Genomic DNA, 22,831 nt, shown 5'->3' on the forward strand with positions numbered 1-22,831 from the left:
GGCATGGCAACCTGCTTCAATATTCTTACCTGGAGAATCTCATGGACAGAGTAGCCTGGCAGGGTGTGGTCTTAGGGTCACAAAGAGTCGGACACAAGTGAGTGACTGAGCATGCACACATGCACGATATATAAAACTGGAAAGGCAGATATCATTAAACTCATATTGCAAATGAAAATACAAAGAGAAAAGCAACACTTAGTATGGTCTGACTCATGTATCTCCTTAGGAAGACTACAGTGAAAGGTTTAGTTTTAAAGAAAAAGATAAAGCACAAGTTAAGAGAAACAGAATAAATGAGAAATACTATGCAGAGAATTATGTGTATGCAGGAAGAGGCCAATGGACTGGGTGAAGTAATGGACACTAAAAGATTAGAAGTCAATCCAAGAACTAAGTGGGGTGTGTAATGGTACAGATGATAGAAATGGATGCTCAGGTTGGAGAAGGAGGGCCAAATGACAAAGCCCAAAGGAAGCAGTATTTAATGATGAATTTCAAGGTAATGGAAATATTAGTCTAGATACATAGAGTCAAAGCTTATGGGGACCTGGTAGTTTAGGAGGATGAATATAGGCAACTTTTCCTTTTAATAAATATATGCTTTCTAATGGTGAATGAAGCAGAGAAGAAACGTGTAGATAAGTTGCTTATACAGTAGAATGGTTAAGATCACAGGTTCTGGAGCCAAATTTGAATTGCAATCCTAATTTTATTTTCCTTGTTGTGTAACTTTAGGCAACTACTTAATTGCATTCTGCCTCAAGTTCCTCGTCTGTTAAATGGGAATATAATTTTTTTAACAAAACAAAGTGCCTGGCATGTAATAATCCATGCAAGTATTTGTTGAGCATCTACTATGTGCTAGGCATTGTTACTTATTATTACTACTAATGTGAATTCAGGGCTTCCCTGGTGGTACAGTAAGTAAAGAATCTGCCTGCAAGGCAGGAAACCCAGGTTCAATCCTTGGGTTGGGAAGATCCCCTGGAGAAGGAAATGGCAACCCACTCCAGTATTCTTGCCTGGGAAATCCCAGGGACAGAGGGGCGTAGCAGGTGACAGTGCATGGGGTCCCAAGAGTTGGACACAATTTAAAGACTAAACCACCACCAAGGTGAATTCAAGGGGTTCTACGATTATTTTCTCTACTTTTAAACTAAAGTGGTCTGAAATCCTAGTGGCAGTAGGAATGAACTACCTTAAGGAAAGGTACCACGTTTCATATTTATCCCATAGCACCTTAATATATTCAGGGATCTAAGAGGTGCTAAAAACTTTTAATGAACATAAGAAGAAAAGCATGATGAACATGATATGGAACATGATATGAAATAAATGTGACTTATCTTTGCCTAAAATAGGATTTGATGAAATGTAAGGTGATTTATTCAGGATAAAGCAAATGGCAATAAAAAATAAATTAAAAAACTTGGTGAGAACAGTCAATGTCAGTCAAACAGACAGTAGTTAATGGCACGATAGTAGTTCATAGTCACTTTGTAAAACTGCATAGAAAGTGACAGGTATAGTATAGTGCTGAGTTAATTGTATAGTATACAGGAAAGTATAGTGCTAAGGGTTTAATCACTGATTGAACCAGATGGCTTATTCTAATCAAGGAAATAACCACAACCCTGTAGACCACCATGTTACAGATAGATGCTCCTCATTTGAATGTGAACAGATTACTACAGATTACTACAATTTCCTTACCAATAATAAAAAATAAAGTTTAGTAGTTGGTGAGTCACTGGCATTATGTTAACTTTAGCAGAACAGCATATTTGGGGCTAGAACCTTAACTGACTTAATTAACAACCCTAAACCTGTGAGATTAACATGGATTAATACTGTATTATAAATTCAGATCCAAGGATATTCTAGAAAATAAGTAAGACAAGATAAAAAACATTATTCTAGTTCATAAGCTAGATGGTCTTTGACTCAACAAACTTAATGAATAAAAGAATTTATTGCTCTTAATATATCCATCCTGGATACATATTAAAAAACATGGGTTAACAGTTAAACTGACTATGGATACTGAAGAATACAAAAATAAAGACAGTCAATTCAGCAATTAATTAAACTTTTTAAAACTTTAGGAGACTAAGGGAAAGCATCTGTTAGAAAACCTCAAAATTTTAATCTAAATTTGACTAATATTTGTGTTGTTACTTGGAATTTAGTCAAACACCACCTGATTAATAAAAAAAGTCTTAAATGCTAAATTGATTTTTTAAAAGACAATGATATTACATTTAAAATAATGTACATTTTTCTTTACACATGATGTTCTAAAACTTTGCTTTCAAGCTTCTTATTTGCACACTAAAATGATTTTTAAAAGAAAATTTGCAACCATTTTTCTTTAATTTTTTATATTGGGTTTTCTTAGAGTAAGTGTATGAAGTAAATAACTTAGGAATTAATTAGATGGCTTGCTTTATACTAGTGATCTGTTCTAGACTCATTCCTAAGATACAAAGCCCTATTGATAAAAATATAATTAAGCTAAGATACATGGCTAAACTTATATTCAGATATAGTATCTTACAATTCTGTAAATTAAAAAAGAGTTGGTTTTCTGTAAGTTTTTCTTCTGTCAAGGTTACAAAGTGGAACAAACTTCTATGTCTTTCTACATTTTTCAACAACTGAAATCATGGAGCTGTTGTAATCAGCTAAGTTTTATAGAAGATACTCTGAAATATATCAATTCTTTTATAATAATTACTATGAAACAATAGGGAAGTGGGAAGGGAGAGAGAAGGGAAAAAATCCAGTATGTAACTGATGAAAGTAGAAACTCATCATTTCTTATGTCTTTGTTTTTCTCTTATAATTACTTAATCTTAGGAACACATTAAATTAAAATTAGAAGTCTTTAAGAAATGATTTTCCACTGAAAATATGCTTTTGGTTTTATAGCCCTTATAGCTTTTAAATATCCTAAACTTTTAGTACATTGTCTGTTTTCTACCCATTTTATTCAAAGCTGTTAGTGCAGCAAATAAACAGTACAAGCTTTGATCTCATTAAATTACAACTTATAGTTCCTAGAGTCATAAATATCATGCCCTTTTCTCCTTTACCCCTCCTCTTTTGGTATGAGGTAGTCTGTTAAATATCACTATCTCCTTGAGTGCTCTGACGTTTACTCAGACAAATAGCAGAGGTTATGAATGCAGCACACAGATAGTATCAGGAATCCTTCATGATTGCCATAATGGTGAACCCAGCATTCAGAACTGTAATACTTAGTTTTATCTAACAACTAAGTTTGGTCTGTTTAACTTTGCTCCACACACAAAAAAAGAATTCCATCTTATCACAAACCAATAACTGTCCTGGACAAAATCAAACAACAGCATAAAAGAAAAAGAAAAATTAACTTTGGAAAAATTAATGATTAAAAGTTTTAAATGAGTAATCTAAAAAAATGTTTTTAATATTAGGCTTGATTAGCCTCTAAAGAAGAAAAACAGAAAAAAAAGTTTTCTTAAAGTTAAAAATCAAGACTACACTAAGAAACACAAAATTCTTATACTGAGAATGTCTGAAATATTAAAAACTATCTGCTAAAATACATTCATAAATGCTTATCCTTTCAGCTATTTGAATATGGAACTCTCAAAGGTAATAACATTCCCACTTTACCCTTCTATAAAATCTCTCTTCCAAGAACTATTTAGCAGCATGATTACTGCCTTAATGCTTTCTGTAGTGACAGAGGCCACCATCATATGACACCCCTGAACAAGGTGGCAAGAGGTGGGAAAAGGGGGCAAGTGTGCTCAGGAGCAGCACTATTCTACTCATGTATAGACATCCTTTACTCCTTTCACATAAATCCAGCACGGGAAACTCTCCATGGATTCACACAGACCTCATCTCCATCTACAGGTCGGTCTTAAACTATACATTAGAAATACAATAGCCTAGAAGGAAATGGCAACCCCCTCCAGTACTCTTGCCTGGAGAATCCCATGGACAGAGGAGCCTGGTAGGCTACAGTCCATGGGGTCACAAAGAGTCAGACACGACTGAGTGACTAAATAACAAACAATCAATTACGTTACAATGAAATATTTGTTCTTATTTAATGAAAAATACATAATTTAGTAGAGAACTTTATGAGGTATAATATTTTCATAATAATGCAAACACTAATTGAATAGAGGCACACATGACTCTTTTAATATAATCACCAAATTAATGATTTAATCATTTAGGACAATGGTAACAGTGTCAAACAAAAAAATTAAGTGATATCACTAAAAATGTGTTTATTCACAACTATTCAGTCAATATTGTTTATATTTCCATTCAAAGTTTGTACTGATAAAAATGAACGGCTCAGGGAGAAGGTTCAAAAGGGCGGGACATATTTATATCTATGGCGGATTCATGTTGAGGTTTGACAGAAAACAACAAAATTCTGTAAAGCAATTATCCTTCAATTAAAAAATAAATTAATTTTAAAAAGAAAAAAAAAGAATCAGAGTATTATAGCATAAAAAAAAATGAACGGTCCATTTAACAATTCTGATTGAAATGACAGACAAAATTTTCAAATTACAGCTTTCTCTCCCTATATTAAAAGAGCCATCTTTAGTATTCTTAAATGTCACTGAAAAAAAATATTCTTTACATATAAATTGTCCTCTTAGGTAGTTTGTTGGATAGACATAAGACTTTTAAGGACTAGAGACACATGCTTATTACCATTCTAACATTCTGTACTGGGCTACTTCTATGATCTTACTTCTGGTCCCTGGATAAAGTCCAGGGAATATGAAACCAATTTATGGGCAGTTATACAATCAAGTCAGGAAGATCTTCTGGAGAAGGGAATGGCTACCCACTCCAGTATTCTTGCCTGGAGAAATCCATGGACAGAGGAGACTGGCAGGCTACAATCCATGGGGTGGCAAAAAATCGGACATGACTGAGAGACTAACACTTTCACATGTTTTATATATACGAACAAGACTAGATATAATAGTGTTACAAATATTAATGGTCTTTGAACCCTGGTTTAGCATTTAGAAGTCACATTAATCTTTAGCCCAAGTGGTCCTGCTTTCCTTGAAATGATACTAAAAGATAAAGCAGTAAAATTTCCTGATTTCTTGAATTATGCACTAAAGTATATGTCATTCATCTGGTAGCACAAACATTCTCATAATTTAAGCCTGTGTCTCTATAAATAATCTTAATATATTTTTAATTTTGGTAAAATTACAGTTAAAAAGTTTTCCAGTTTCTGCTCCAGCATGTAAGAAGCTTAGTTACAAGTTTCCATTTGATTCTACCACACGTAAAAAGCTGAGCAAACTGAAAATCAACAACTCCTCTTAACAACTGCAAAAGAAATGAGGTCATAAGACAAACTGCTGCCTCAAAAATCAGAGGAATGGAGAGGTGACTATAGAAAATCATAAACAGAAACCTTCACAGGCACCAATGCCAACGTAGGAAAAACTGAACTGTAACTGACTAATTCCTGGAGGCTTAGAGTAGACAATTCTGGGAGTTAAAAAAATCAGCAGGACACACTCATGGGGGCCCTCAAACTTTTGTGACATTATACCTCAAGGTCCTCTCACAGTGAATATCAGTGAAAAATTCCTCCTGCTAGAACCAGGAGGAAAAGGAACCATTCTGAAATACACCAACTCATTCTGTTCTTATCAACAAGTCCTGCCTTTATGAGAAACTATTTGACTTGAATATAAACTACCTGAGGAAAGAGTAATATCCAACTCTCCAACCATCCTGTACAATATGAGGTGGGTGGGCAGGGACTGAGAAACACTGGTGAAATTCACAATCCAAGGGCAACAGGACCATCTAATCATAAGACACCCATCCCCCCACCTTTATATTACTATAGGCCTATTAACTGAAATTCTTTTCACCCAGTATATCATGTCTGTCTTCCAACAAATAAATTACAAGGCATACTAAAAGGCAAAAAACAAAGTTTGAAGAGACTAAACAAGCCTCAGATCCAGAGTCAGATATGTCAGGAATTTAGAACTATCAGACTTGGGTTATCAGACTTATCAGTTTTTAAGACATAGTTTTAAAAACTATGAATAAAAAAAAAAACTATTAATAATATGCTAAAAGCTTTAATAGAAAAAACAGACAAAACATGAGAGAATAGATGGATAATGTAAAGAGAGGATGTAAATTCTAAACAAGAATCAAAAAGAAATGCTTCAGAAACACTGCAATAGAAATGAAGAATGCCTTTGTTGGTCTCAATAGTAGATTGCACATGGCTGAGTAAATAATCTCTCAGCTTGAGGATATGACAACAGAAATTCCAAAACTGAAAACAAAAATTAAAAAGACTGAAAGAGGCATAAGAGAACATCCATCAATTGAGGGTCACATAAGCAAATTATAACCCATGCATAATGGAATTACCAGAAGGAGAAGAAAAGAAGGAAAAGAAGCAATATTTGAAGCACTGATGACTGACTTTCCCCAAATTAATGTCACACACCAAACCACAATCCAAGAAACTCAGAGAACACAAGAAAATGTGACCAAAAAATTAAACCCAGGTATATCATATTCAAACTTCAGAAAATCACAGACATTTAAATGTCACTTAGTGATTGCTCCAAAGGATTTTCTGAGTGTCAGTAAAGACAGGTACTTAATTCTCTCAGGGATAAGGAGGTGGTCCAAAGTGGTATTATTCCATTTAGGGCTTTGAAAAGATTAGGAGAAGGAAATAAGAGGTCATGTTCAGTAAAAAGAAAAAGGCCTTGCCTACTTCTCTTTCCTCTCATACCACTCTCCCCTTGTATCAGAGGAGATATTTTTAGTTACAAATAATGGAAAATTAAACTAGTCCTAATGAAACTGGTTTAAAAAAATAATCGGGATTCATTGGCTCACAAAACTGAAAGTCTAAAGTTAGGGCAAATATAGGGTTGATCCATTCAGGAACTCATAAATGTCATCAAAGAACAGGTTTCTTTAACATCACGGCAATCTGGCATCCACACCGTCAGGTTGCTCCTTTTTAGCTTCTCATGACTGTATTAATAGTATGACTGCCAGCCCCAGTAGGGGTTACATTCTTCCTGGTTTATAACCACTGGCTAAGGTCATTTATCTATTCCTGAATCAATGATTGTGGCTAGAGTAATGAAATATGTTTATGGCTTTCTGCCAATTTAGGGTTCCTCTCTAAAGTTGGAGGCATCAAAACAAGAATCTGTGTAAGTTTAGGAAGGACAAAGGGGATATTGATGCTCAGTAAGCAACCAATAAATACCCAATGCACTCCTTCGCTCAAAGTGCTCCGGCCATACCAGACTTTTTCTAGTTCCTTAAATATACTAAACTCTACCTTATCAAGGCTTTTGCTGTTCCTTTGCCTGAACTATTAATCTCGTCCCTCCCCCACCACTTTACCTCCAATGTAATAAAGTCACCTATGAAAATATCATCACATTCTTTATTTTTTCTTCATCTCATTTATAACAATTTTAAATTATTTCATCTGTGTGACTGTTTTATATGTAACTCCTCCATTGGACTCAACAATGCAGGAACATGTTTATTTTCTTCATATCTGTATCCTCAGTGCCATATAGTACCTGGCACATAGAGCTACTCAAATACTGAATGAATCAATGGTGCTAATGAGATTAACATATAGTGAATGCTTATTGATAATACATGCCACCATAAAAATGTTTGCCACTAGTCATGAGTCAAAGAAACAATATTTTGAGTGGGTTAGAATAAATTCATTCATTACACTTATTGAAATCTTAACTCAAAGTTTACAAATCTGTATTTAAAACATTTTCTTTATCTTTCTACAAATAAAACTACCCAACTTTTCTGATATTATTTCATAAAACTAATTATGTTAGGTCAATTTTTATATAATACAAAAAATTATATCAATCATACCTTCTTTAAACTGTGTATCTCAGATTCTTGTTTTTTATTTAAATCTGAAAGTCTTTTGTTTAACTGTATTGCTTCCTGTACTGCAACATGAAAGACACTTAGGAAAATATTATTTCAATGTACATTTTAAGGAAATACTACTAACATGGACAAGGAAAATGACTTCAATGAAATATATATTTAGTTATTGCTAATTTAATAATGTTAATTAAACTGCCATTTACTATTACTAGTATCAGATAAGTTCAATTTATTCATTATAAATAAGTCCATTTAAACATTTCCCATTAAATATGTAAGTTTAAGTAAGATAGAACCTACCATTTTGTTCTAACTTTTCATGATTCTCTTTTACCAATCCAAATTGACCTGTTATTATAGCATAGTATTTCTCAACTTCATTCAATTGCTTCTGATGATCTTCTTTAGCCAGAAGATGTAACTGGACTTTCTGTTCCTATTTTGAAGAGTTATTTTAAATGTTCTACATACACAACACATACATACATATACACACATTTATTAAACATATATAAAAACTTATCATTTTTAATAACTATTGTTATTAACAAATATGTCATGAAAAAGCACTCTCTGAGTATACCTTAGGGAGAAAATATTAGTTAACAGATATTTCTATATCTAGGTAAAATTAAAGCACTTTTTTCCTATAACAAAATAATCACTTAAAATTTTATTTCCCTTATTTATAATTGTTTTAAAACATCAGTTGGTTGTTTATAGAAAAGTTAATTAGTCCAGTACAGCACTAAGCAAAGTGAGGGGAGTATTATTAAAGAAATACTTTTGACAATTTAGGAAATAAATTTTCCTCTAAATTTGCTGGCATGTGCATTATCAAAACTCAGATAATTTTTCTGAAATTAATTTTAATGATACAGCACCTTCTCACTGTGTTAAAAATGGAATAATAAAAACAATATCTATCAGTGACAGGGAGACAATATAATATAGCAGAAAGTTAACTTAAGCTGGGAGACATAGTTGGTAAAAACTGGACCCTATGTATCAATAGAATATAATATGGGCCTTCACTGCTTTCAGCTAAAGGAGTCTGTCTTTCCATACTCAGAAAAATGACTTAAAGTTTTTAAAAGAAATATTATGTTAACAGAACCAGTAATACTCTTCAAAAGTTTTTGACTTTGGCATTAGCAGAATCATTGATTGGTTTCGTAACTTTTATTCATTTCTGCCACATGCTTTCATTTCTATTGAGAGATGAAAAACAAAGAACAATGTAGGCCCATCAACAAGTACTCAGTAATTACTTTCTGAGTGAACTGCTATCTCATACAGTTTGAACACTGGCAATTTGTTAGATTTACCTAGCCAGCTTCTATTTCCCTTACACAAAAGTAACACAATTTCAAGTATTTATTTGAAATACTTCTTCATTATAATCTGCTAGGACTAAAATTCACAGGGTCCTATACTTCCCTAGTAAAGTGTAGGGCATATTACCCCAAACAAACCAACTGATTCCTACTTTATTGGAATTTCAATTGTGAGCAAAAGAGACCATAAAACTAAAGAAGTTCAGTGGCGACCCTATCCAGACTGATATGAGACCTCTGTCCTGGGTTTCTACATCCTGCCTCACAAACCCTGGTATTTTCCCTGTTCATTTTCAAAACCATTCCTGACTCTGATTGTGTCTCCCCTAAATTTCCTTTTGCATAAGTTAAACAGAGCCATTTTACACTGCTTAACACCAAAAAACAGGCAGTATAGTAAAGTGGTCAAAAGATAGTCTGCCTATGTTTAAATCTTGCCTTTGTAATTTAGTTGCTGTGTGATTTTGGGAAAATAATCTACCCTGTCTTTAAAATAGATTACAACAGCATCTCCTTCTTAGAGTTGTGAAGATAACACAAATTATTAATAATACATACAGAGCACTAAAACAAGAGCCTGTTACATAACAAGTACAGTATAATGTTCTGTTATTATTATTCCTTAAATGATAAAGGTGCCTTCAATAGATTAATTAGTTTTTATCTGGAATAAGAATAACCCTCTGTAATATTAATAAGGAACACATGTTATAATTTAAGTTGTACCTAACTATATTAACTTGGGAAATCTGGTGAACACCTTTTCAAAGATTTTTTTTTTAATGATTTTAAGCAAAATGATAAGCTGGCAACATTTCTAAAAGATCAATTAAATTTTTTTCATGTACTTCTATGGGCTTTTCAAATTCACTACTTAAATCATTTGAATTAAGCATGCAGCAGTCATAAATTCAAACAAACTGACAAGTACACTTACTCCTGAGATCTCATGCTTACCTGTTCACTCGCTTCAGTCATGTCTGACTCTTTGCGATCCCATGGACTGTAGCCTGCCAGGCTCCTCTGTCCATGGAATTTCCCAGTCAAGAATACTGGAATGGGTTGCCATGCCCTTCTCCAATTATGCTTACCTAGGTAGTCACTATTATCAATAACTAAACAATGAAAAATAACGACCCATATTCTGTACCTCTAAAATATCATTTAATTCTCTAATCTAGAGGTCCATCTAGTCAAAGTTATGATTGTTCCAGTAGTCATGTATGGATGTCAGAGTTGGATTATAAAGAAAGCTGAGCACCGAAGAATTGATGCTTTTGAACTGTGGTTTGGAGAAGACTCTTGAGAGTCCCTTGGACTGCAAGGAGATCCAACCAGTCAATCCTAAAGGAAATCAGTCCTGAATATTCACTAGAAGGACTGATACTGAAGCTGAAACTCCAATACTTTAGCCACCTAATGTGAAGAACCAACTCCCTGGAAAAGACCCTGATGCTGGGAAAGACTGAAGGTGGGAGAAAAAGGGGACGATAGAGGATGAGATGGTTGGACAGCACCACGGATATGAGTCTGTGTAAGCTCCAGGAGTTGGTGATGGACAGGGAAGTCTAGCGTGCTGCAGTCAATGGGGTCACAAAGAGTCAGACACGACTGATCGACTGAACTGAACTGAGAGAATTACATTCCTTTCAGGAAATGTATAGCAACCCAATACAATTTCACTAAAGATTGGTCTAAAAACATTTTTTTCAATTTAAGGAATTCTCTCAATCTACAAGTCAAATCAATTTTCATATAGCCTTTATGAGAATACTGTCCACTACATATAATCAGACATTAATACTGTCAATGCCTGCAAAGGTTAACTAATCCTAATAATTAAGAATGCAGCAAACGGGAATTCCCTGGTAGTCCAGGGGTTAGAACTCTGCATTTCCACTGTAGGGGACACAAGTTCGATCCCTGGTTGGGGAACTACGATCCTGCATGCCGCATGGTGCAGCAAAAAAAAAAAATGCAGCAAAGATTAAAGTGAGTTCATAGGTATTCTCTACATACATAGAGCTCTATACACATTAGATTAGTTTGTGATATACCCTATTCCAACATTCTTTGCTTGAAGCCAAAGTTGAATTAAAATGCAGCTTCATTAGTTCTGCATGACACAACTTCTGATTTTCAAATACAATTAGTCTATTCAGTGGCCATGATAAATGCTATAAAGCCTTTCAAATCACAGTAGGCATCTATAACTCACTGGCTCACATAGGACCCTGTAAGACTGTTCACATATGAACATAGCTGGCTGCCTTGATTTAGTTTTGAGATGAAGAGGGCAGTTTGCCGCTAGCTGCGTAACTGTCAACAGTTTAGATTCTTTGGAAAGCAACAACAAAAAGCAGATTGGTAATACCTGTCTGAGAAACCTAAGAACATTATAAAGAATAACACAAGTATAGTGATGGTGCTGATATAACATAAGTGTGTGTGTTAGTTGCTCAGTTGTGTTCAACTCTTCGTGACCCCGTGACTATAGCCCACCAGGCTCCTCTGCCCATGGAATTCTCCAGGCAAGAATACTGGAGTGGGATGCCATTCCCTTCTCCAGGGGATCTTCCCAACCCAGGATTGAACCCAGGTCTCCAAATGCAGGCAGATTCTTTATCATCTGAGCCACCAGATGGTACCATGATAAAGATTATGACTAAGAAATCACTGAGTATATAGTGTTTTTGTTCTTTTTAACTCTGAATTGTGTCAACTTGTTTTCTCTTTCACACAATTTTACTACTAAATGCAAAAGACTGTTCACAAGAAAATAATGTCAGGATTCACTGCTTTCTAAATACATACATACCTTATTTTAAACAACTTTAATCTTTGAAAATCAAGATTACAGGAAAACAGCACATACATAATTATGAGCATGTGTGTGTATGTGTGTGTGTGTCTATGTGTGTGGTCTAAAAGTTTACTTAAAAGACCCTTAAGGCACTTAAAATAGAAATAATTTAAAAATAACATTTACACTCAACTTTCTACAACCATACTTACTAATAAAGCAAAGCTGCTCATTTTCTCCTTTCTTGTTCCCTTATAGAGACTGATCTGAAAAGTCTCCATAAGGAAATAAATGAACAATTAGTTCATATAAGTAAATTTTAGAGAAAAAGATTCAAAACCCAAAACCAAACTATATATATTACTCATCCTATTTATATATTTATAAATAAACTTTATATATTTCCTCATTTTGCAAATTACCTTTTAGTTTCTTCAATATAAACCCCAAGTAAATAATGGGCTATAAAATTCACTTTTCAAAAACTCATGGTAACCTTAAGATATTTTCACCTTTTTGGTCACAACTTAAAAACACTAAAGTTACATATTTTATGTGTACACATGTATATAATATTATAATCACAAAGATTATTTCCAGACAAATCTTTAGTCTAAAAATATTCTACTCTGAACGAAAATATGTGGTAATTCCAAATCTCATCAAAACCTTCAATGCTGAAATTTTGTTATAATTTAATAAAGAAAACTAAATCCTCCTTGTAAGTCTTTTCTTTACAGGAAAAGTAATATACAAAAAAGAAATAAACTGTAACTAAGAGATGGTTAGATAAGTTTTTATTTTGTTCATTAGTTCTATTGGTTACTCAGCTACACAACGTAGTCACCTATACAAAACAGGAAAGATTTTCATCAATGACCAAATCAATTAATTTGATGTTCTATAGTTTATTTTTTACCATTTTTGTTGTATTTGTCTTATTGGTAGTGATCAATATGATCATTTGTTCAAGAGAAGATTTTGGTACTTTTAGAGACAGATGAATCTTTCCATTCATAATTGAGTTAATTTATTTAGAGACATGCCACCACTACATGAAAATCAACTTACTGAATTCCCACAAGACAGAATTTTACTAATAGTTAAGAGCCTGCCTATAGGAAATCATGAACTTCTTTATAATATTAGATTTGTACTATTTTTAAATGATTTCTTTTGGGACACAACTTTATCAACTGCTTCCCAAAGTCCTGTCTTGACACAAATGACTATCTTTTTCCTGTCTTGCACAGTCAAGTAATATAAAAAGATAATGTGCTAATCTGAATAAAATTAATTGTATTACTGAACACTGTTTAGCACTTCCCTGGTAGCTCAGTGGGAAGGAATCTGCCTGCCAATGCAGGAGACAAGGTACAGAGTCTGATCTGGGAAGATCCCACATGCTGCAGAGCAAACTAAACCCGTCCACCACAACGACTGAGCCTGTGCTCTAGAGCCCGCAAGCCTCAACTACTGCACCTATGTGCCACAACTACTGAAGACCACACACCCCAGAGACAATGCTCCATGAGAGAACCACTGCAATGAGAAAGCTGCACACTGTAACTAGAGAGTAGCCCCTGCTCACCACAACTAGAGAAAACCTTGATCAGCAATGAAGACTCAGCACAGCCAAAAATAAATAAAATTTTTTAAAAAAGTCACCTGAACTATATAAGAATAATGTAAAATGAATAATAGAACAATGTTTTTAAAAAAGATTATTTTTAAGTCAATCATCTAAAATATATAGTCTGTCAGAATTGGCATAAAATATTGGGTACCTATTAATATATAAAATAATTTTAATGTAAAGTGATTCATTTAATGCCTTGAAATGTCAGAAAAAATTATGACTATAATTCAAATATCATTTTAGTAGGTTCTTAAGAATCTTAATTCACAATAATACAATGCTCAAAACTGACCAAAAACTATCACAAGTACACTGCATGTTTCCATTTGTTTTTAAGATTACAAGTGTCTGTCTGATGAAATTTTAAAGTGGAATAAAACAAAACACATTTTATGTTGCCTTTGATCTTTAACTTGTAGCCTTATCTCCCAGGTCAGAGGGTACATTATTCAATTTCACTATATTTTGTGTAAAACCACTGTAGCGTTGAAGATGACTTTCAGCACAAATGTCACGGTACTTAAAGCTAAATCGGAACCTAGTTTTTCAGCTCCTTAATTAAAATCATAGTTTAAAAGAGTCTGACAATATTATCTTTAGTCTTTCCAGTTGAACAGTGACAAAATTTTCAGATCTTTTATTCAATCAAGCTTAGCAATCTCTCTGAGGCTTTTATTTTCTAACCCGTCAAAACATTTCAATAAGCAAAATACTTACTTTATATTTTTGTATTCAATGTCATAAGGAATGATTTCTCATTTCTTACTTCTCATAGAAATAATAGACAAACCTTACTCAAAAATTAGTTTTACTTGCCTTATAGTCTGCTCCAAAGAGAATGAAATAGCATAAAGACACCCAAAAAGCTCTTTTAAGATGTAAGTGGATATGGGAGGATTTTGCTCAGTCAAAAATACAGATAAAAAGTTATTTTCTATCAAATAGGGATAGAGAGAATATCAAAGTAAAAATTTCCTAAAATATTGTTGTAAAAATGCAAATATTAATTTTAATATATTACATAAGAGGAATGTGCAACAAATAAAACACTTGTTGAATGATAAAGGGTGAGTACCATATCTCAAGTGCAGTATTCAAATGTTACTTCATATTATTTCAATTTCTCAGGCTAAAAGTAATAATTACACGTTTACACAAATACCTATAAGAAGATACCATTAAAATAAGGGATTTCACAGTTCTGATTTCACTTCTTTGTTGTTCAATTTTGATACAGACCTCTACCAGTATTTCAGGAACTATGTTAAATTTGTTTTGTCATATGTAAACACTGAGCCCTGGTGACTCAGACGGTAAAGAACCTGCCTGCAATGCAGGAGACCCAGATTCGATCCCTGGGTTAAGAAGATCCCCTGGAGGAGGGAATGGCTGCCCACTCCAGTATTCCTGCCTGGGAAATCCCATGAACAGAAGAGCCTGGCAGGCTACAGGCCATGGGGTCGCAAACAGTCAGACAAGACTGAGTGACTAACACACACACACGTAAACACTGTGTAAACTGGAAATAAACTTGTGAAATAATTCATTTAAGCTACATGTGAAATTAAAATTCAGTCCTTTAAAATGGATATCAATATCCAGTTTCAACTCCTTTTTACTATAAGTATCACATTAATTTGACAAAAATACTGTATACATTATGTACTAATTTGGGGCTAGTGGGTAAATATTTTGAAATTTCCTTACCATTTCACTCACTTTCTTCTGTAAAGAATATTTCGAAACCTTGAATAAAATAAGCAGAAATAACTTCATTAAAACTTTTTAGCTATTTTCTATAAATTCCTTCTGAAACTAAAATTATATGCTATATGACATTTATCTTCTATGCACTTCTTCCCAATGACATTTTTTCAAAGTATTATTTACCATAACTTTATTTCTCATAACAAAATACATTTATTTATTTATTCAACATGTATTTATAAAGCAAGTACTATATGCCAGCCATTTTCCTAGGATCCTGGGATACAACAGCAACCCAAGTCCCTGTTCTTAACAAGCTTTCTGTCTAGTGGGGGTGGTGGCAAACAGACAATAAAATATAAACAAAAAGTACAGAAATTAGAGAGTGACAACTACTATGAAGAAAAATAAAGCAAGAAGAACAGCAAAGAACTCTAGGCAGGTTTGCTAATTAATATCAGCTCTTTTGTTGAAAAAATTTTGATAAAATAGATAAGCACAAGGAAAAATGTTGTCTTAAAAAAACCATCTCACAACTCAGAAATAGCAATCATTAATACCATGGTGCTTCCAGGTATTTTTCTATGTATTTTATTTTATTTTATTTTTTTTGTAAGGTATGTTTTCCTTGTTACTCTCTCCATACACCCCACCCCCTCCTTCCTCCTCTCTACCATGTTTTCTATGTATTTTAAAAGAGAGTCAGTGGGGAACGGGGTAGAATAATAATATATGTACTATTTTGTAATGTTATTTTTACTTAATATATAGCAAACACTTTTATATCACAAATTAATCTACAACACAATTTTTAATGGTTGCATAGTACTCCACTGTTTAACCCTCTACCATCGTTTTATCAAACTGCTATTCTTGTAGACTTACCCAGTTTTCAGTTCTATGAAAGAATTCTGAAATAAATATGTTATACCAAAAAACTCTGTAGTTATTCATTTTAGCAGAATGAATCCCATGAGGCAGAACTCCTACGATGTGTTCATTTTTACAGATTTAACAATCGTCATTACACATAATAGTCCTCCAGAGTGGTAGGCCAAGTTAAGCTCCAACTAGAGTGCTTCTCTGCTTGCTCAGCGGTAAAGAGTCTGCCTGCCAATACAGGAGATGTGGGTTTGATCCCTGGGTCAGGAAGATCCCCTGGAGAAGGAAATGACAACCCGACTCCAGTATTCTTGCCCAGGAAATCCCAGGACAGAGAAGCCAGGTGGGTTACAGTTCATGAGGTCACAGAGTCAGACATGACTGAGTGACTTAACAACAACAAAGCCATGTATGAGCGTTTATTTACTTTAACTCACCTAGTATTTGTTAAAATTTAAACAAGACTTCATTACTTCACATTTCCTATGAAATAAATTTTTCACCATGCTGCCTTGAGTAAGTTAATAATTTCATTTCATTTTGGTGGAATCAGTTATGTATGATTCATTTCTTCAACAAACAATGAATGCTTACTGTAAGTAAAGTACTCATGTAGACACTGAAGGCATAGTATTGGACCAAAAAATCCTGTCCAGTATAAATTCTGGGGAATGTAGATAATGAGCAATAATATAAATAAGTTAAAATATATGGCTCTACTAGATATTGCTAAGTGCTTAAGAAAAATAATAAATCAGGGAAGAGGGCTACACAGATGGCCAGGAAAGTCTTTCTGAAAAGGCAACTTGTGAGTAAAGACTCACTAGAAAGTAAGGAAGATTATTCCAGCAACTGCAAAGGCCCTAAGGTGAGAAAATGTCTTGTGTAGTCATAGAACAGCAAGGACGCCAATGTGGCTGGAAGGTTTAGTAAGCAAGGGGGAAAAAAACAGCAAAAAATGAGTTCAGAGGAGAGTAGGAGAGGCGGTAGGACCAAACCACTGTAGGTCTTGTAGCACATGATAATGCTTTGCACCAAATGAGACAGGAAGCCACTGAGGAACAGCAAGCACAAATGTGACTTAACCTAACTTATTCTTTAAAAGGGTCACTCTGTGACATTAAAACTGAAGGAGAACAGGAGAGGCAGCAGGAAAAACACTTAATAAACAACCGCAATTGAGATGAAAGAGGATGATAAAAGAGGACCAGGGTGTTAGTAAAAGACATAGTGAGAAGTGGTTGGATTCTTGATAAACTCTGAGAGAAAAGCTAAAAAAATCTCCAATAGGAAGAAAGTTGTAATTAACAACAACAACAAAAAGACAAATAAGCTATTTAGTTTTCAGGGGGATGAGATTTTAGGAACTTGCGTTTTGAACATGTCAAGTTTCAGATGTCTTTTAGACATCCATCAGTCAATCCAGGCTGCATCTGGAGCTGGAGATAAACATTTGGAAGCCCTTTGCATGTAGATCCCATTTTAAAGAAAAGACACTGGATGAAATCACAGTATTTTTTAGGTGAAACAGACAAAAGAAAAGTAAAAGAGTAGAAGTGAAGTGAAGTGAAAGTCTCTCAGTCGTTTCTGACTCTTTGAGACCCTACAGACTATACAGTTCTTGGAATTCTCCAGGCCAGAATACTGGAGGGGTAGCCATTCCCTTCTCCAGGGGATCTTTCCAACCCGGGGATCAAACCCAGATCTCCCGCATTACAGGCGGATTCTTTAATGCAGATTCTTTACCAGCTGAGCCACCAGGGAAGCCCACACAGAAAAATAAGAGGAAAAAAAATGACAATCCTTGGAACTCAGAATTACATCTTCAGTTTTCACAGCACTTTTCTGCCTCCAAATTGTGTGAATGTGTGAATAAGTGATTCAATTTCACATATCATCTCTACAGATATAGATACATGCAGGCTGTCACTTCAGTCATGTCCAACTCTTTGTGACCCTATGGACTGTAGCCTGCCAGGCTCCTTTGTCCATGGGGTTCTCCAGGCAAGAATACTAGAGTGGGTTGCCACTTCTTCCTGCAGGGTATCTTTCTGACCCAGGGATGGAACCTGCATCTCTTACCTCTCTCCTGCATTGGCAGGTGGATTCTTTACCAGTAGTACCACCTGGGAAGGCCGTGTGTGTGTGTGTGTGTGTGTAAATTATTGGTGTGTGTGTGTGTGTATAAATTATTGGTTCTGTTTCCCAGGTGAACCCTCACTAGTACAGCTACCATTAGCCAAAGACAAAACTGATAAACAGAGCAAATTTACCAAATTTGTTCAGGACACGGTCCTTGAAACATTACTATCCTGCATTAATATACCTTTTATTCTTTCTGAATCATGACTCGAAACTCTATTTTATTAACACCTCCAGAGCACTTTCCAACTTAAAAAACTACCGTGTAGCTGCATCCCTATGACAAGTCAAATCTGAAAATAACATAACTAGATTGACATGAAATTTTTATGGATGTTCTATATAACGATTTTTCATTCTGAATCACATAAAATGGGCTTACAATATCAGATATATGCATCTTTCTAATACAGGATCAAAAAGATACTAAGACTAATTAATGTATTAACTATAGAAGGTACTTTCAAAGATAAAGTAGAAATGTTTTCCTAGTTATCCCTCACTTTATGGAAAATTTTATGAAAAATTGACAGTAAAGTACATTTGTTTAGAGCAAATCTATTTTCCCATTAACTTTCCATTAACTAGATTTATGTTACTTGGGAATAATTTTTTTTAAATACCATGATAAAAATATTTAACTTCTCCCATTCCTGAACAAATCAGTCCCAAGTTCATCAGGTAGGGAAGAAGTGAAAGGGTCATGGCAGCAGCATTCCAGAGCAATGAATCAGGCCTGAATGGTGAGGCAATTTACTGTGGGGAGTCAAAAGCTGAGCAAGGTGGTTAGTAGGCAGTGTTGAAAAAGGGTAACCCAGGTGTCAGAGTTGAAGCAGGGAAAAGAGGGTATCCACATTAGGAAGGAAGGAGTAGCAGAATGGTAGCCTGATCACATATAGGGTAATTTATCAAATAAGTAAATCTATTAAGAATAAAGAAAGTCATATTTTTACTGTAAAAGAAAGGAAATACATAAATATGGAGGGAAATTAAAATTAACCTTGGGTTTTGGGTTAGAATTGGAAGTTACGTGAATTCATGGTTTTTGACATATATAGATTGATAAAGAAACATACATAATTATAAATGCATGTTTATATATTTGTGTGCACATAAATACATACATCAATTCCCTAGCTCTGTCCATTGACAGGGTCTGAGACCAGTGACACCCCAATAGTAATGAGTGTAACAGTGCTGAGATCTGCATGTCTACACTCCATTTTACACTGAAAGGAACCAGGGAAATGTTGAGAAATGATTTATTCTAAGGCAAGGTTAGTTAAACTACAAGGTGATCCTGGTATATTTTGTTTTTACCTAAGAGCAAGAAAACACTAAAGAATGATAAAGACATGTCCATAAGGCTAAATAATCAGCCTGAATGGATAGCAACTGGCCAAACTAATGACAATCTGAGCATCAAAATAAAATTAACTGAAATAACCAATTATCTGACAGATTAAATTATAGGAACAAGGCCTTATTTCTGTAATATTCCTGCCAAAAGTGCATAAACTGATTCTATTCATGAAGAAATATCATACAAACAGAAATTGGGGGACATTCTACAAAATAACTGGTCTATGATCTTCAAGAGTTTCAAAGGCATAAAACTCATTCAAAGACTGGGTAACTGTTACAGACTGAAAGAGATCAAAGAGACATGACAACTAAGAGTAACGTGAAATTTTAAACTGGATCCTTTTGCTAAGACAACTGGTAAAACCTGAATGGAACATAAGAATTAGATTACAATTATATATCAAAATTAACTTTAAGATTTTATGATTGTGTATGGTTTTGCAAGACAATGTCCTTGATTATAGGAGAGACAGTACAGTATTGGGGGAGATAGGGCATCAGATTGGCATATTACTTTTATATCATTCAGGAAAATACATTCTGTAATGCAGAATTACTACAGAATTGATATTTTTGAGCTGTGGTGTTCGAGAAGACTCTTGAGAGTCCCTTGGACTGCAAGGAGATCAAGCCAGTCAATCCTAAAGGAAATCAACCCTGAATATTCATTGGAATGACTGATGGCAAAGTGCCAATACTCTGGCCACCTGATGCAACGAGCTGACTCATTAGAAAAGACCTTGATTCTGGGACAGATTGAGGGCACGAGGAGAAGCGGGCGACAGAGGATGGATGGTTGGATGGCATCACTGACTCAACAAACATGAGTTTGAGCAAACTCCAGGAAGTAGGGAAGGACAGGAAAGCCTGATGTGCTACAGTCCATGGGGTCACAAAGAGTTGGATACAACTTAGCGACTAAACAAGCACAATGTATTTCTAACATCTCTGTAAGTTAATGATTCCCCAAACTACAAAATTATCCAAATATCTAAGAGCTCCTTATCGATAAATGTATACACTCAAAGCTCCAGGAACTGAGTTCCTTTTTATCACTGGTGTTAAGTAAGACCTAGTAAGACAAGAATTCAATAGTAGAAATAACACATTATGTGTTAAATATGCCTCCAGTTCTATGAGAGGAATTAATGTCTTAATTTATAAATTCAGTAAGTTTAAAACTTAGTGAAGTAACAAAATAGCAGAGCATTAGTGCTGAAAATCTTGTAAGTCATCTATCCCATTACTCCCAGTATTTACCAGCTTCTATCTGTGCTCTTTTATTCGTGCCTCTTCGGGAAGGAGAATAAAGACCTTTCCCAAATTTCCTTACTCACGGTATTCAGAGCAGAGAATGTAGATATGTTACGGCTTCACAAAATGGTCTTGTTTGGGAAATGCTGATGTATTTCAATTTCCTCATTTTACCTAAAGAAAAATCGAGGCTCAGGGAGATAGAGAGTCTTACCATGGGATCATGTGGTTAAGTCTTTACTAGGCAGAAATAATTTACTTAAAATCTCCAGGACACCCAGCAAAATCTATTTAGCCTTCAGTTCAGTTCAGTCACTCAGTCGTGTCCGACTCTTTGTGACCCTATGAATCGCAGCACACCAGGCCTCCCTGTCCATCACCAACTCCCGGAGTCTACCCAAACCCATGTCCATCGAGTCAGTGATGCCATCCAGCCATCTCATCCTCTGTCGTCCCCTTCTCCTCCTGCCCCCAATCCTTCCCAGCATTAGGGTCTTTTCCAATGAGTCAACTCTTCGCATGAGGTGGCCAAAGTATTGGGGTTTCAGCTTCAATATCAGTCCTTCCAGCGAACACCCAGGACTGATCACCTTTAGGATGGACTGGTTGGAATTTAGCCTTAGGGATACTGTTTACATAAAGTTTAATTTGTCAGCTAACTTAGATATAAGCAGGTTGCCCTGCTCTAACTAATCTCTTTAAAATCAATTAACAAGGTACCATTTTAAGTAGAAATTAAACACATTCAAAGTATACATTAAAGCAAAAATTTTTTTGTTTTGTGGTTTTGTGTCTGTTCATTTTGTTTTAGAATTCAGTAGGCAGAGTTGCTTGGCTATGAGCTTTTCAAGAAAAGGTACTTTGATTTGTTTTTCCTGGCACGTAGCACATGGTGCATGCATGCACTCTCAGTTGCTAACTCATGTCTGACTTTTTGTAACCCCATGGACTGGGGCCCTCCAGGCTCCTCTGTCCATGGAATTTTCCAGGCAAGAATATTTGAGTGAGTCACCATTTCCTTCTCCAGGGGATCTTCCCAACCCAGGGATCAAACCAGCCTTTGCACTGGCAGTTGCACTGGCAGCTGGGTTCTTTACCGTAGAGTAGATGGTAGGCATGACCTTAAAAAAGGGGAAAAGTGGCAATCTAAGTAAAGGAGGGAGGGAAGTTGCTACAGGATGGTTAGGATGCTGTGAATTTCCTTTGCCTGATGGATTTATGTAAGATCCACAACTGAACAGGAATTTTTTTTAACTTGGCGGGGAAATACCAGAAGTATCTTCACTGTTCATATACCATTTCAGCAGATCATGAAGTAACACATACATCACCTGTACTATGTCTCAGACTGAACAAAGTAAAAGAAGTCCTTACAGCTCTTGCACTGATTCAGGCCAGCCATATGAAGAAATTTCTTTTGCTTTGAAAACACTTATTGTGTTATCTGATAATTAAACATGCATGAGTGGTATCAAATGAAACAATTTAAGAAAAACTACTAAAAGAACAAAGTATTCATAACAAAATTGATACATTTCTTGATTGACAACATTTTAGTAGGAAAAAATGTAATACTTTTTCAGTATTTATCCAGAAAAAGAGAGATGTTATGCCTAGTTTAAGACATTGTAAAAAAACACATTAGAGAGTCTTTTAAAATAGTTATAATAGTAATTTGTTTACTCAACTACAATAACAATTTTTTAAATTTCTCTATTGGGATCATTT

General features: G+C 34.7%; 1 protein-coding gene across 1 annotated transcript in view; it reads right to left on the reverse strand.

The window, feature by feature from the left end:
- Positions 1-22,831, reverse strand: part of CCDC73 (coiled-coil domain containing 73) — a 114,008-nt gene that overhangs the window by 53,259 nt on the left and 37,918 nt on the right. Inside the window, exons 6-8 of the mRNA XM_061151358.1 lie at positions 15,461-15,499; positions 8,275-8,410; positions 7,954-8,033 (exon numbers count right to left, since the gene is read on the reverse strand). Of these exons, the coding sequence (XP_061007341.1) occupies positions 7,954-8,033; positions 8,275-8,410; positions 15,461-15,499 (255 nt within the window). The remainder of the gene's footprint in view (positions 1-7,953; positions 8,034-8,274; positions 8,411-15,460; positions 15,500-22,831) is intronic.

This window comes from Dama dama, chromosome 1 (genome assembly GCF_033118175.1).
Source record: "Dama dama isolate Ldn47 chromosome 1, ASM3311817v1, whole genome shotgun sequence".
Classification (NCBI taxonomy): Eukaryota; Metazoa; Chordata; class Mammalia; order Artiodactyla; family Cervidae; genus Dama; species Dama dama.